A 17,244-nucleotide genomic window follows, 5' to 3' on the forward strand; every position below is an offset into this window, starting at 1 on the left:
ACAGACGTAAGCTCAGAGGCAGGTACGGCTCAGCCTCCGAGTCTAAACAGACAAGGAGGACAGCACTGAGGTCACAGAGGTCAACAAAGGTCACACAGGGGGTTCAGCACTCCAGAGCAGAAGCATTTGAACTTTCCTGTGGAACACTTGAGACTTGAGTCTTCATTCACTATGACAATAGGGGCTAGGGGATGGTGGGTAGAGACTCTATCTTATCTGGTCAGTGTTGTATAAAGTACTAGAAAGCAATACTTGAGTAAAAGTACAAGTATCGTACTAGAAAAAGACTTTGGTAGAAGTGAAAGTTACCTTTTAGAATATTACTTAAGTAAAAGTCTTAAAGTATCTGATATATACTGTACTTAAGTATCAAAAGTAATTTTCTGATATTAAATGTACTTAAGTATTTGAAGTAAAAGTAAAAAGTAAAAAGCAAGCGGTTTTATTTTGAACTTCTATTGTTTATTTTGGCTTTCTTATAGTAAAGCATAAAGTATATTCAGGGTTCCTATATCTTCTTAAGGATCATTGGTGCTTCACTCCCCTCCCTGAAGGACATTTACACCACCCACCTCACCCGGCTTAGGGGCGACCAAAATTGTGAGTGATGCAAGTCACCCCGCTCACAATCTGTTTGATCTACTGCCCTCTGGGAAGAGGTACAGAAGCCTCCGCGCCCCAAGACTACCAGACTCACCAACAGCTTCAAACACCAAGCTGTAAGGATGCTGAACTCTCTCCCTCCTCTCCCCCTCCACCCTCAGCTACATAACATCCTGGACATTGGACCCACAATGGCCGCCTGCACTACTCCACTTGCACACTTGAACACTTGCACACTTGTACACTTTACAACTTGGTGTTGTTGTCCTGAAAACACAACACTTCTGCTGCTCTTACATAACTTGCACCACTATGCCACTTTCTTTATTACTCAGGTCAAACAGAACTACCCAAGCCTCTTATTGGCCTGACTTTGCACTAGTTTTTTATTGACTGTCTATGCACAATTTCAACAAAATTTTGCTGCTCTTATTTTTCATTATTATATATGTGCCCTCTTATTTACTTATTTACTTACTTTTTTTTACTTGAATGTTATGTTTGTCTGTGGACTTAAAATTGGTAAAATATGTCTTGTCTTCACCGTGGGATAGTGAGAAACGTAATTCGATCTCTTTTGTATGTCTGGAACATGTGAAGAAATTGACAATAAAGTTGACTTTGACTTTGACTTTGACTTTAATCTCACTCATCAAATCAAAATCTCTTTTCTAGGACTTTTCAGGCACAACTCTCTTAAGTTCAAAGAACAAACAGCATATTTTTTGAGCTGACATCAAAGAAAAAAACAGAAACAGAAATGTCACTTTTGTATGAACTTCAGGTAAAAATGAAAAATAAATAACTTATTTCTTTAAAAAAAAAATGACCTGCTGCATGGTAGGGAGAACATTTTGGTCATGTGGTATGAGCATTTCTAGGGCTTACTACTCCCCAGGTCACCATCTCACTCTCACACACAGGCCACCTATGTCCAGCAGCTACACTCTAATATGCCAGTACTAATATGCCAGTCATAGTTGAAACTGAAAAGGTGTCTGTTCATCTTCAAAAGAAGCTGGTTTTCAAAGTTGCCAGATTTCAGTGCCTGGGAGTTTCAGGCCCAAGACCGGCCCACGTTTTCCATAGTGGTGGAAATTGGATAAATTAAGCAACATTTCAGCTCTTACTATCCTGTAGTTTTTATTAGTACCATGGTTCAACAAATGTGTAAAGGTTATATAATAATTCACTTCAACTGATAAGTTAACAAAAAATATTCCACTATTCCACAAGTTAACAAAAACAGAAATAAAGAAAGAAAGCCTTTGAAATGTAGCCTATCCCACGCTTCCACAAAGAGGCATATTGAACTAATGTTTTTTGCATGGGTAGGCTATATTGTTGTTTGGTGATTTAGCCTACTCCTTTACTACACCCTCTTCTGAGCAAACAAGGCATATAGGTTTATCATGTAGGGTAATTGCTCTTTCTTACATTAAATAACTTTTAATTTCTCCTCTCTACTTGTCCCTGTAGTCATGGCCTCCTCATCACTAATTTCGTTCTCATAATTTTCAGTGGTCGACTAGTTGATCTGCTGCTCAGTCTCTCCTGGCCTCTTTCTACCATCCATCCTTTCAGACGCTTGTGTCTACTGTAGGGCCGGCTCGGCTATTCGTATGGGAAAACTTTTTGGAAAAGACGGGCTATATGGACCCAACCAACTCTTTTTGGGAGGGGAGAACTCCCTCACGTAGGCTACAACCCATCCAGAGGCATTGCATTGGTGTCATGCACAGAATGCGGAAAGTGTCCTACTTTAAGAAAAGATAGACTAACGTGACAAATGTCAATATTTTTTTCCTAGACCGGCCCAAAAGTGAAGCGGCCCACCGGGAATTCTCCCGATTAACCACCCCGGACCTGATTCAGTCTAACTCTTCTTGGACTGAAGAAAAGTCCTGCGATGCTAAATAGCCTTTCACAGGCCGCTGAGGCAGGTAGCGGAGTGTTCAGCTTCACAGAAAGCTGCCAATGGACAAAAACATTTCTTGCAAATACGGCCACGGGTGTATGACGTTATCTTCCACTACCCTGTTCACCGAGTTCACCACTATTGTCGGGGTGGTCGTCTATTATAATGGGAGGTCCTCCAGTAGGTGCTCGTGCTTCCATGGCGGTTTCAGTTGTGCGTCCTCCTCCTTTAGCATCAAAAAAGCGCTGAAATAGAGCGCGCAGCGTGCGGAGCGTGCGTAATGCAATCTAGGAGCAGTGATTCGCCAAATCTCCCTTATTGCAGTCGCACACATTTCTTCTAATTTTATGTTTTAGTAACGAGTAACGAAGATGCTTAGTAGAAATATAACGGAGTAAAAGTATACATTTTATCTAGGAAATGTAGTGGAGTAAAAGTGAAAGTTTACATAAATTTAAATAGCGAAGTAAAGTATTTGTACTCCGTTACATTACAACACTGGTAGAGCATACCTGTCAACACTCCCGTTTTTCCTGGGTTTCTCCCGTATTTCAAGGTCATCTCCCAGAACCCTCCCGTTTTGTTATTTCTCCCGGAAAACTCCCGTAATTTGCATGGCCATCAAACTTCATTTTAAAATAATTGATGCATTCAGGTTGCCAGATTGTGTATGAAATACACCCTACACATACACGATCACTTAGTTTAAATTTCAACCGTTTTGTCATAGGCTAAAACCTGGCAACCCAAAACCCAAATAAGGAAGCGGGTGCCAACTGCGCAGCCTGAGTCTCGTCGTAAGCAAGCGGGCTAGATGAATGGCCTACTCCAGGAACTAACTGTTGTGAAATTGTTGGGAATTTAATTGATTAACTCATCACATAAACTGTTATTGAGTTTGTTAATACACTGAACTTGTGCCCTCGGAACCAAATCTGACAGCAAGCAGCTTTGGAGTTTTGGAAGTAGGCTGCAGGCAGGCAGCTGGTGGATACATAACTGGCATGCGTACGGTACGGTAATGGTAAGGTAAAAGCAAAGACCGAAATGCAGTGTTGAAACACGTGTATGAAACGTATTAAATATGCAAACACTGATCCGGTATAAACACTGACCCCCCCCCCCCCGAAAAAAGCTAAATGTTGACGGGTATGTGGTAGAGACAAGTCTGTAAACCTACAGAAAGTCAAAGTGACCCTCACTGTTTACAAGCAGAGGTCGCTTTGCTGTAAATCTGGGCCTGAAAATGGTTAAGTTAAGTTGTTAAAAGGTGAATGATGCTTACCCTGCTGCCCTTGAAGCCGGGATAGCCTTGAGGTCCTGGAAATCCCTGTAGATTGACAGATAAGGAGAGAAATCACACATAGAGTCCAACAGTATTGGTAATGTATTTCTTATAACATGACTATGCAACTTTGTATGGCACTCCCAACTACTGCATTGATTGCCAAGACTAGCAAATATAGCGAGTACAATGGAAAATGAAATGTACTGTAGACCATGCCAAATTAGTACCAACATTTTAACTATCTCGGACAATTAAACAGTTTATTGAAATCAAACAGGCATGTGTTAAGGGCAACGGTTTTTAAATGCTGTTCTTACTGGATATCTCTCCTCATTTAACACAATAATTCTTCATCTGTATTCAATTCAGTTGGTTTCATTGTCTGAGTCTGAACAACTCTTTCTCATACAGTACGGACAATACTCAAAATGGAACAGAATATTCTCTTTTCCATTTTAAATTCCTTGTCAATTTATGTCATTCATTCATTTCTATGAGCTCTTGCTTTTTCAAATACATTTCATTATATGAACACATACTGTATATAAATAGTGAATTACAATTTATTTTGAGACACATAGTGGGTAGAAGTTGGGCCAACAGCAAAGTCACTCTCCTATACTCACAATCTCCTATATAAATAAACTTGACTATGGCTATGACCATAATACCTTAGGCTTAGGCTATCCGCAAGTTATTCTACACTTGCCTCACTATTGGGTATTCAACTTAAAGCCACTGCTATGCTTACAACATTTTGGAAAATTCAGGCAAAGTCATAATGCTCATGGATGCTGTAAATCTGGGTCCTTCATGTAATGTGCTTGTCTTAAACATGCAGTTCTTGTAAACTGGCTTGGGGTAATCAAGCTGTGCTTCCCTTTTTAAAGCTTTTAAAGTGATAATATGCGATATTGCATGCAAGAAGACATGGCTGCTCGAGAAATATGATATTGAGCCATAAAATTAACTGTCATTCATTTGACAGCTGATGTATTTCTTTTTATACATTAAAGTGGTGCTATGACTGGAGGAACCAGAATCAACCTGTAGTGTTGGCAGGCAGACAGAAAACTATGCTTCTGAATCATGCGAGTGTAGTCATATACAGCACACTACCATTCAAAAGTTTACAAATATTTCCTTGTTTGTGAAAGAAAATCACACTATTGTTTTTATATTCAAATAACAAAAACTGATTAGATATTATGTCTAACTTGGAATGAAAAATCTATGGGAAGGATTGATTCTCTGCCCCCAGCACACCTGTGTGTTAGTAAATCCTAAATGATCATTATTCAAATTTATTCATCATTATTTCACTCTCTTGCAATTGCATTTCTGGGTAAGCCTAAGTATATTGTGCAGCTAATGTCATTCACCTGAGAGCTACTTGCATGCCTGCAACATCAGCACTTGTGGAATTAATTATGGACTAAAAAAGATTTCAGAACTAAGATGTTTTTCTTCAGAAACGCATCAGTCTATTACTCTTCTAAGAAATTAGGGGTAGTTTATGCCAAAAAACTGGCACAAAACGGAACTCTACACACCAGCTCTACGCCAGCATATAATAGGAGTCAGGAGTCCCCAGTGCACCACTGTGCAGGTGGTTAAGAAAATTAGAATCTTTAGTCCGAGAAACAGATGCTTTACAGGTCCTCTGCTGGCAGCTTTCTTATAGAATACCCGTAAGAGTGCTAGAATGCTCCCCTTCTGCTAGTTAACTCTTGGCCAATGAGAGGAAAAGGCTAAAATGGGCAAAAGGGAAACAGCTGCTAGTAGGAAGATGAGTAAAAAAGTGTTGTAGACAGACACATCTTTACAGGACAGAGCCCACTGCAGCTCTGCGCCCGATGCCTGCCTGCCTGCAGATGTGCCATCTGGTGACTATTCTGGCTCTGAGAGGAGAGGCCTGGCAACCTAAGGAAAGCAGGTTCCTCATTGGCTGATCCAAACAAATGCAGTACAAGTTTAGCTAGATGAGCTCAAAACTAGAAGTAAACAATGGATCATGCAATGGGAATGCTTTTTTCCCCTCTTAACTTTAAGCTGGTGTGAAATACAGTACAGGCAGCCCTCATAGACTTCAAAACACTGATCATTTTATTAATCAGCTAATGAGGGATGGTCTTCCTGGTTCATGATAACAAATAGGATTGGCTGACAAATAGGCAATTTTGTGGGACGTGCTAATGTTTGTGTGCAATGTGGATGTGAGCTCAGCATGTCATCATGGATCAGGCATTAATTACGAATTTCCCCCCACTAAACTGACAACAGATCCCACCACTGTTCATGTTCTTTTTTTGCCAGAAGAAAAAATATTTACAGAAGATGTCACAAAGACTATGTCATCAAGAGGCATCAGAACAACCATGGTAAATGGCAAACAAAAGAACATCTCGTAATAATACTGGAGGTCAAGCTCAATGGAACATTCTGACTTTGCTTTGAAGTCTCAATAAACAGTAGCTCAGAATAATTAACTTAAAACTAATTATGAACAATAAACGTGTGTGATATAAAGGAAAGACTATTGAGAAACTAAGACCCTTGAAAAAAGACTCACTTCTTCTCCTGGGGGGCCCATGTATCCTTTCGGACCTCTCTGCAGCCTGAACTTCCTTCCGTCTGACATGGTCACTAGGTCTCCTTCCCTGGATATAACATGGACCCTCCCAGGGTTCTCTCTGGAGCCGTTATGCTTGGGCGTGCCAGCACCCTCAATGATCCTCCCAGTGGAAGGGACAGTGCTCGGCTTGGTCTTAGGTGTTTGACCAGGCTTTGAAACCTGTGTGAAGTCAGGTGGGTCTATGTACTCCTTTAGTCGATTAGCATCCGCATCCTCGGGTCCTGGGCGAGTCCTTCCATTGGGGAAGACCACAGTGGGTTTCTTCTTTGTTTTGTCCAAGTCAATTATATTATCCACCGGCTTTCCAGACGTGCTTCCCCCTTCTACTTTCTTCTTATCCGTGGTGATGTTCTCATCCAGACGTTTGGAAGACTGATCCGGCTTGCCCTCGCGGCTGCCCTTAGGCTTGCGTCGGGGTGGCTTCGTGGGTCTCAGTGCGTCCACCAGGTCAGTGTCCTCGTCCACCTCGAACACGTCCCCACGACCCACCAAACTGGGCTGCCTGGGATTGGTGGACACCGTGCCATCACCACGCAAGGCCTCTGCACGCCGGAAGGCATTCTGAGAGAATGGAAGAGAGAAGAGAGGAATTTGCTTAAAATTGGTTCAGCTTCACTGACATGCCAGGTTGGAAATCAACTCATCTGAAAATGAAATGGTGTTTTCCCTTCAACCTAACATTTCAATCATGAGAGACAGCAATACAGACTTCTTTGCACTGGCTGGAAATAAGAGTTTGCATGGTCTGAGTCAAATATGCCATGTACACCCACACTATATATATATATATATACAGAGGGAGAGAGAGAGATAGAGCAGAAAATCCTGAAATTAGCTGTGTAAATCAACCTGAATGGATGTTCTGTACAGACTCTGCCATGTTTTGGCTCTGTCTCCTTCACTGACCATTTAAACTGATGCAGATGAGTATGTCAGAGCTTCTGACAGAGCAAACAGCTCTCCTAGCCTTGGATTCATCATGTTATCAGTTATCATGGAAAAAGAGAGCATCCCATTAAAAAGCTGGACAGGATAGAATGTTTTAGCAGTGGGTGGTCTATTTAAACATAAAAGAAGAGGATTCAAATCTTATCAAAAGGGCTTAAAACTCCATTCAGTGGTGGATTATGGTGTTAGTCATTTTGTGAATATGACAGCGTGTGTGTATATGACCCCACTGGAATTGCCTAAATGGGTTGCAGATATTCAGGACTGACTAGTGCAGTCCATGATTAACGTAATGGAACAGCCAATGATATACAGTGAGAGATACACTGAGACCTATAAACTTCTTTCCACTAGGTGGCCACCACAAAAAAACTGTGTCTTTTACAGACCACACCAAAGACCTGAGTAGACACTGAACTGAATGATTTTCACACAGCTTCCAGGTCCTCCGGCTGTCTACTGTAATTTATACAGATTAAGGTTTAAATGTGTGGAGATCATCTGTGTAGATCCAGATGAGCTATTTAATAGTATATCTAGTCTTCAAACAGAATGACAAATAATCAAAGTAATGTCCACTCTGAAGTATTACAAATGTATACAAACTTTCCATATAAGGTGTGATGGTTTAAAAAATAAAAAAAGTTTTGCGAGCCAATGTCAGCACCATGTGTAAAACACCAGTAGCCATGTTTAATATTTTCCTGCTGGATGAACTCCATCATGTTTGTCAAACATGGCTGACACAAGCTGACATTGGTAAAATTTGCTTGGAAGGCACACTAACATCCATCAGTATTGACAAGTGGAGTTCCACGGTGGCACAGAGTATAATTGGGGTCTGGCTAATGGATCCCCGGAATGTGCTTCTGGGGAGGACGGTGAAGAATGCAGTGGGAAGGCCCTCCATGTGCCCTGTCAGTAGAAAGCCATCATGTCAAATGGCCTCCAGTGCAAAGAGCCAAGACACAACATCATGTTTTCACTCAAGCTCACTCTCTCTCTCTCTCTCTCTCTCACACACACACACACACACACACACACACTCACCTGTATTAGAATTAAAGAATAAATGCAAGTCCATGTTCACACAGCTACTTTCAAATACACACATGCATGCACAATCACACACACACACACACACACTGCAAGAAAGAACCACCACACTCACGAACACACATAAAATGCACAGGCTTTAAAAGGAGGCAACCATAAGTCCGTAAATCTATCTTCGAGACACAGGTATGTATTAGGGCAATTTCAAACTGGCTGTGTCTTGCCAGCGGAGGTAACCAAAACATGTTTTTGAACTACATTGTTGGACACATGAGATGCAGTTCATTTTCACAGTGAAAGCCTACAATTAATTCTGATCACAATGCAGACTTGATAAATCATGTGTTTCGGTTAAAAGTGTGTAAAACTTGCTAAAGATTTGTAAAGACATGCTCATTTGTGCCTTTATACTGTCTATGAGCATGCATTCAAAACATTTTACATTCTGTTAGGAACATGGTCAATAGGGGGTTTGGGGAAATCAAAACACAACACAGGGATACATTCTTGTTTGACAGGATGGGTTGTGATTTTTTCCTACACCATTGTGGAGAATCATCGGTGGAGAGAGCTGACATAGTCATGGCAGAGCGGAACTCAAAAGGATGAGTAAGCCAGCATGTGTGGCCAGGACAAGATCAGACTATGCCATGAACACACACACACACACACAAGACCAAACTCTCCCATGCTCTGTACTCAGCAGGGCTTGTCAGGAACGTGTTGCCATGATTCTGTTTACTCCCATCCAGACACATGTAGACTCATGAAGGGGGATGTTGGGAGACAAAATAACCGCTGCATGGCCGCTCCCACAAAGGCAGTCCATTTTATTGGGGGTTTTCCATGACACAGAATGCCTGAAGCATGTGCACAGCCAGTGGACTGTCACTGGTCATGCCGTCTTCCCACAGTAGCAAGCCGTGATGGTTTTCTTGGATGTTTGTGCATGTGCAAGAGGCCATTGGTAAATTTGGTCTGAAATGGACTATTTCACATGATGAGAATGTGAAACCAGTGTGAAACTCCGTCTGTATGCGAGGTCTGAGCACAGCAACAAAGCGCATGCCAAGGAAATCTGGTCATTTCACTAAGCCGATACAAAGCTGGTACAAAACTGGATGACAAAACTGTTTGACTTGTCTTTGGCCGACGGCCTGACTTTCAACCATACAGGGGCATTTGAAAAAGGAAAACAAAACATGGCTCCACAAGTGTCAAACCCTGACATTATCCCGTAAATATGAATTATTTCTAGCAGAAAATACTGCTTAGATCAACCCATTTCCCCTCGGATGACAAAGTCGGAGATCAAAGACTATATATAGTAAGCTGATTACAGTTTTTTTCAGTCGCTAACAAGCGTTTGTCTAACCAGTTGTCATATTTTCAAAACTCTAAACACAATTAGCACAGCATCGGTCTTTTGTGGCCATACCATTCACACATGTCATGTCGTTTTCACACAATTTGCAGTCAGTGAACACATTTCCGCAATGCTTACTTTTTTTTAATAGACAAGCTATACCTCCCAACAAAACTATGGATTGTTTTTGTAGTATTTACTAATGTTAACACACAACATCCCACAATAGCAAACACAATATTCCAAACCTTAGATACACTATATCAAAACTTCTGCTTCTGCTAGCAAATGGTTTTATCTCAGGTGCATCGCCTTGGATAATATCAGATGCGATGTTGATGAAAACATGTGGCCTAACTCTAAAGATCACAGAGATGAGATACAGTAATGTTGTGCTTTTTTTTAGTTCCCCCTTTTTATCTGGGCTTTTTGCTGTTGTTTTTTGTTCAGAATGCTCTTGTGTGTTTCATGGATATTTTGTTCACTGTAAGCAATACTGTAAAACTTTTTCTGTTCTATCATACTGTAAACAGTATTTCTACTGTACCTCCTGTAGTAAACAGTAAAGGGAAAAAAACTGATTTGCTTTTTACTGGAATGTTTTGAATGTGCACATTACATGAAATTTAGTGTAAAAACTGTGGATGGAGCATGTTTTGCATGCAAATACCTGTAAAACTGAAACATAAAAGTCTATGCAGTTTTTGTAATGTCAACAATAGCCAGTATTTTGAAACCTGGTGTACTTTGATTGACTGCATGTACCTTGTAAAGAGAAAACAAGTGTTCTTTTACAGAATAATTTCATTTTGAGTCCGATTTCCAGTGTTTTGGTAAAGTTAGTGTGTGCAGAGAAATATGTGTTCTGTTTTGAAATGAAGAGTTAGTATATATTTAACAAAATGTTTTTGAGAAGAAAATTATCCATTTGGCCAACTCCCAAGAGTTCTAAGAGTTTAGAAAAAGTATCTGAAGTATGGGTAAGTGCTTGTTAGCGATTGAAAAAAACAGTAATGGATGCTGTCAGGATATACTTTCAGATGAAATTTGTCTTTGAGAAGAAAATCCTAAAGAATGACGAACCAATAAACTTATGAGATTCAACAACACATTTGCAACATAGCACTTTAAAACATAAACAACAATTTAGGTCAGACAAAAAACTATCAATCGCCTCCTTAACCGAAACCAAAACCACAGTGACCCTCATCTGCTCTCAAATGCAAAACCACAAATAGGCTCCACAGGGAAACTGGGGTAATTATGGATACATGTACCGGTACACACAAACTTACAGCACATCCATGCATACGCCAAAAAACATACACACATCCCCATGACAGTTATTAGCTCAGCACACTCATAATTGTTGTTCACCCTTATCCATTTACATTTCATCTTTTAGCAGACACTTGTATCCAAAGCAACTTCTATATGTCAATTATGTTACAAGGGCCATTATCCCGGAGCAACTCGGGGGTAAGTGTCTTGCTCAAGGGCACAAGAGTGGCAGCTGAGAAATGAACCCACAACTTTTCAGGCTACTGCATGCTAGCCCAGTTTCTTTAGCCACTACGTTACCACGGCCCCTAAGACAATTTAAATAAGACAATGCATAGAAAACAAATTTGATATTTTAAAACTTCTAACATGTTTGTCCTGCTATGATTCCTTATTATATGATGGAAAAGTGATTTTGTTAATAACATATCCAAATTCAATACATAAAAAAAGGAGCCTGGAGGATATATTTCAAAATGCCATACATCAAGTTCCATAATTATCTGATCCCTTATGTCTGTAGCTCTGATACCACAAGATAATGCAGGCTAAGACACATCCTAACTCCGGTATCCTGTAGCACAGAACATATAGAAACCTCACATCAGATATCACATTTCCGACAGCAGTTTGGCAAATGTACAAACGCTACTTCTAGACTCACTGTATCATGATGATAGACTCATGAAAACCAGTTTGAAACGGAATCTATACTCCTGCCATTTTGTCCCTGCAGTGCCTAAGGAGAACTCAATAGCTCTAGTGATGGAATGGGTCAGAGTAAAAATGTGTGCAACAAGAATATGATACATTTTACAAGGGGAACAATGCGGCATTATTAAGACATGGCTAGACTGACACAGCATAGGTGAGTTAAAACCTTAAACAAGTACTGACAACAGTGATGATAGTTTCTGTTTTCATGCAGTTCTGTGGGAGATGTGACCAGGGGATGTAATCTTACCTTTCTGAGCTTCCTCCGCCCTGCTGTGCAACAACCCCGTAAGTCCAGTAACAGGAAGGCCAGTAGCCACACACAGCAGTAGTACCGCATGACCGCACAGACACACAAACACACGGGCACGCACACACACTCACACCACGCTCGCTGTGCAGTGCACTGACTCAGGATTCTCACACCATGAGGCTTTCTATAACGTCCACACACTCAATCACAGATACAAGAACCCACATGTGCACGCACAGACACACACACACACACACACTTACATACATGCGCTGTGGTTCTTAGAGGAGACACCTGTTTGCTGCTGTGGCCTTAGGGATAGAGGGGTTGGGTCAGTGTCAAAGACAACCCACAGAGAGCAAACAGACCTGGATTCTACAAATATGATGGGATAGGTGTGTATGTGTGTGGTTGAGGGGGGTGGGGGGGTTGTGTCTATTTATCTGTGTCCATTCAGAGGACATTGTTGGAACAGTGGAAACTGTTGGGAAGTAAGTCAATCAAATAGATGTGTTCTCTGGTTGTGAGTGTATGTATGCAGTCTTTGAGCATTTTTATCTAGTGAGCCACAATGTTCTGATCTGTCTCACATATGTGACCAGAGATTGTGGTTGTAGTCAAACTTCCTATATAGGCTTAATAGCCTTGCAGCAATTCACAGAAATGTCTGAAGTTATTTAATTACGTTGGTAGCTGGCAAAAAGACTTCTCTCTTACAGGAAATGAAGAGTCTATATTTAATTAATTTAATTACTTTGTGTGAATGAACACTTGAATAAAGCATTCAGATGAAAATGTCCCTTTTGCCAGAGCCAAAAAAACAAAAAAAAAACTTGAATGGCAGTTCCATTAAAACACAGAAGTGCACAGACATTTGACCCTTTATCTACCACTAATGGGAAACAGACTGTGTGTGCTGCTCAAAAACAGTCAACACTGAACACTGACAAACAGTGATCAAGAAGGCACCCCTGTCTCTAGATCCGTCACAAATTGTTTTACTACACAAGAACATGGACCTACAGCGGACAAAATCAAAGAGCATCATGGGAGATTAACAACCGGGCCATCCCAGCGACAGTAAGCATTACCTCATGTCTTCAGCAGTGACACAAAACCGACGGCAACAGTGACGGGTTGGGGACTTTCGAGGCAAGCGGGCTGATTCTAAGTGCTTCATCAAATCTGAGTGCAATAGACACAGATTCCCAGGGACGTGGGGGTCCTCTCTGAAATAGCCCTTGACAGCAGTCCCTGCTTTCTGAAGAGGATAATTGTTTCCAGAACTCCAAGACAAGACCGCAAGGAATGAGGGGAACCTTAAGCTCATGAAGCTCGCTGAGCGGTACAAAGACCATCCATCAATCTGCCAAGTGTCAGGCACATCTTCCGGGAAAGTGTTAGGGGTTAGGTGAAAAGAAGGGAAAGAGAATGAGAGAGAGAGAGAGAGAGAACAGAGGAAGAGAGAAGGAGGGTGAGACAGCTTTTACTTTTTTTGTTTTTGTTTTTACTTTCCCTCAGTCCTGGTTCCTGTCTCAAATGAATTTGTTTCTCATTGTATATCCATGTACACCCACTATTCTTCACTATTCATAGATGGTCTGCCCTGAAAAGTCTCTCACTCTTAACTCTTTCTCTCTCACCCCCACCCTTCTTTCTCTTTATTATCATACAGTACTGTATGTGTGATTTATGTGGAGATCTGAGGCCTCTCCTCTAAATAACAGCCGCTGAGAGTATAATTATCAGTGTAACTGCTCTGGGGCCAGGGGCACTGAAAACAGCAGGCTCCAGTGGCAGTGGACCAGACGCAGGAGGGCTGGGAGGTACAGATCCTATGATATGAACGCGGAACTACATGGATCCACAAGGACTCTAATAGTAGAGTATCTGGGAGGCCAAAAAGTTAGACATAAGGGGATGATAACGCCAGTCTAACACACTGGTTTTACATGGCTGGATTGACTAATTGTAAGCCTAAACCTTTTTAACTGTTAAAGTAGAATGGAGTGGAGATTAATCGTACAGCTTGTTATAGAGAATAGTACAGTAAGAAATACTGGTAGTGAACTACCACTACAAAGCCACACAGCTAACAAAACTTCTTTCTTTCACTGATATTCAGGGGACTTTTTTTGGACACATTTCTCTTAAATATCCTCTGGCACTTGCTCTTCTCACACAAGCTTTGGTAGACTGAATAGTTTTTGTGGAAACAAAGGGTCTCGGAAGTTGTCTTTAGGCTATAAGTTTCATCAGAAGGAAATCCCAAAGAAAACTTTTTTGTTTGTTGAAAGAGAGAGTGAGAGAGAGAGAAAAAGAGAGAGACAGAGAGAAAGTGAAAACTACCACTTTCCTGCTTAATATAAAATGCCGGATTCCAATAGATGTTTTGCCCCAACTTGATCTTGCTGCTCTCTTACTTGCAAACATTGGTGCCACAGGGCGGGTGTGTGTGGGGGGTGTGTGTATTGACTCACACCCAGGGAACAGAACCAAAGTGCTACAAACTACAAAGTGGACGTGCACAGAGCCTTGGCTCCTATTGTGAGGTAATAATTCCATCACCAAGGGTAACGCCGAGGCCCGAGCCAGGCGCTCCTCTGACCAAGATCAATGTTTGAACTTGAAGGTGATAGCAGGCCCTGGCCCAAAAATGACAGGAAGCTCAACGTTTCAGACAAACACCCCTACGCTTAACCTGACCTGCATGAGCGATAAGACTTTCCAGCACACAGGGCTTTATTGTAGCAACTGTGGGCTTGGTTGATGTTCCATTCTTCAAACTACAGTAAATGTGGTTAACCCTTGACAGGTTCGGTATGATTTACAACTGCAGAAAGAACCTTGTAAAACAAAGAAAGTTTCTCCACTTCATCTGAAATATATGAGATATTATTGCTAAAATATGTATGTGCATGCTTTCTATGTCCAACTGTCTTTGTGTGCATGCTCCCACATGTATGTGCATTTGTGCGCGTCAGTATAATATATAACATTGTCATATGTGTGGTGAGCATCAAGCCAATCTCTCATCACTGTGGTACATATGAGTGTGGGGAAAGGCACCCTTGCGTATATTAGAGACCTGATGACATTGCCAAAATGATTTACGGAGCTCTTTTCAATTCAAACCCAGGGTCTAGACACGCACTCAAATATTCCGCTTAGAAACCAAGAGAGGGGGCAGCATTTCACTTCTTGTATTAATGTCTGGAGGATCACCAAGGGGTTATAATAACTTTATAGACCCAGGGCAATAGCTATGGGGTGTAGCAGTCTATACAAGCCAAACTGACTTTGTTTTGCAGCGATATAGATCAGGAGACAACTAGTACTCAGTCAATAATATTTTTACAAACAGCAAAAATTTAACTTTAATGAGGGAAACAGAACACTGGCTCTAAGAATAAAGACAATAAAGAAAATGCCTAGAGGTCCAAAAGCAGAACAGGCACACATGTGTGGAAATTGGTCTACTTCCCAACCATGCTAGCATACACATGAGCATTATTGTAGTTTCAACTTAAAATGCCATAGAATTAAGCAAATCCGTTCTTGCACTTAACAGTACTTCCATCTGGTGAGTCCATTAAAATTAATTTACACACAAGGACAATTAAGCTCTAGTTATAGTATTATTGCAATTTATGGAAATGTCTGCTAAAACTACTTGAGGTTAGTGGGTGAATATGAGTGAGCATGTTTACAAAGCTATGGCCTTTATGACCTTATTTCAGCTGCTGGGGTGAAGACTGGTCAGTTACAGGGGTTAAGTAAAGGGCACCTTGGGGTCATGGAGAGGATACAACCTCCACCTGTGGCACCCTGAGGCCAAGCTCAGGTCTGAAGAAAGGTACATTTCCACATTCACATTCAACACATGCACTCACTCACACAGACATACACACACAGACAAAAACAAACAAAGAGAGAGAGAGAGAGAGAGAGAGAGAGATAATAGATAATAATAGAGAGAGGGATAAAGAGTGCCATCCCCTGTTAAACATGCTTCACCTATTAAAAACTTCATCTGATTTGTGCCACTGTGCAAAAAGCTCAACGCAAGCACTGATTGGTTTAGTCAGGTGTAGCTGAGCAATAAAAGCAGGAAAATTCATTGCTAAAAATGCCGGCTGAGTGAAAACTTCATTTGACAGCATCCGCATTACACACTCCAAACACATGATATCTCTGTCTAAACATATAGCCTTTTGCAGCTATGGATGTAGCTGATGTAAACAGCAACCATGTGTATCATGGCCAGCTGTGTCCATCCTTCATTAGACATCTCCACATAGCCTCAGGGTCCTAATGACTTGACACGACCTGCTGGATGGATTGGTTTGTTATGCACATGTCAGGACAGGCCGAGTCATATTAAACATGCACAAACAATAATTGGTAACAAATTTAGGAATCTGAGTTTGAGATTGATTACTTGTTGAGTCAGTTTGGTGAACAATTGTTCTCCCATACTGATGATGATATGGTTAACCACAATTGGTCGGTTAGCTTCAATTGAATATTTTCCAAGGAGGAGATCTTCCTCAAGAATACTAAGAAAAAAACGTTCTGTTTATAATCGGTCCCTTGGGGTAGAGGGGGGAGAATATGCAGATTTTTGTCCTCTATGTCATTTTATTGTTTTTAGGGCTCATGACAGACTTAGCTCCAGGACAAGACAGAGACGACCAGACAACAGACATGATCCCTCCGTCTAAACACGCAAAGCACAGCATTAAAATCTTCCAATTGGACAAATTTACGACATTATCAACCTCTTGATATTGACAGGACTCGAGTATCTTAATGGAAGTTAAAAGGGCAACTAGTTGGAAAGTTCTACTTCAAGGGGCTTAGCTTGAAGACCATACAGTTGTTGAACCATTCAACCTTCAGAGAGTTTGAGTGCACCATTGAACATATTCAGTTGACCTCTGCTCTTAAAACTGTTGAGCAGCCTACACCAAAGTGCTGAGTTGGAGGATTACTAGACCTGGGTCATGTAAACGTTTGCGCCTACAGGCACCTTTGTGAAGAGATGAAACTTGTTCCTTAGATGTGCAGTGTCAGCCACAAAAGACCTAATGCAATGTAATAAGAAACAGGTGAATGTTTGTGTGTGTGACTGTGTGTGACGGTGTGTGTGCTTTTACATGTGTGTATACACAAGCACAAT

General features: G+C 41.2%; 1 protein-coding gene across 1 annotated transcript in view; it reads right to left on the minus strand.

Annotated features, from left to right (window-relative positions):
- The window catches only part of si:ch211-196i2.1 (collagen alpha-1(I) chain), a 53,952-nt gene extending 41,678 nt beyond the window's left edge, over nucleotides 1-12,274 (minus strand). The window contains exons 1-3 of the mRNA XM_048259782.1: nucleotides 12,060-12,274; nucleotides 6,382-7,005; nucleotides 3,807-3,851 (exon numbers count right to left, since the gene is read on the minus strand). Of these exons, the coding sequence (XP_048115739.1) occupies nucleotides 3,807-3,851; nucleotides 6,382-7,005; nucleotides 12,060-12,149 (759 nt within the window). The 5' untranslated portion in view covers nucleotides 12,150-12,274. The remainder of the gene's footprint in view (nucleotides 1-3,806; nucleotides 3,852-6,381; nucleotides 7,006-12,059) is intronic.
- Between the last annotated feature and the right edge of the window lie 4,970 nt (nucleotides 12,275-17,244).

Source organism: Alosa alosa, chromosome 12 (assembly GCF_017589495.1).
Source record: "Alosa alosa isolate M-15738 ecotype Scorff River chromosome 12, AALO_Geno_1.1, whole genome shotgun sequence".
NCBI classification, from domain to species: domain Eukaryota; kingdom Metazoa; phylum Chordata; class Actinopteri; order Clupeiformes; family Clupeidae; genus Alosa; species Alosa alosa.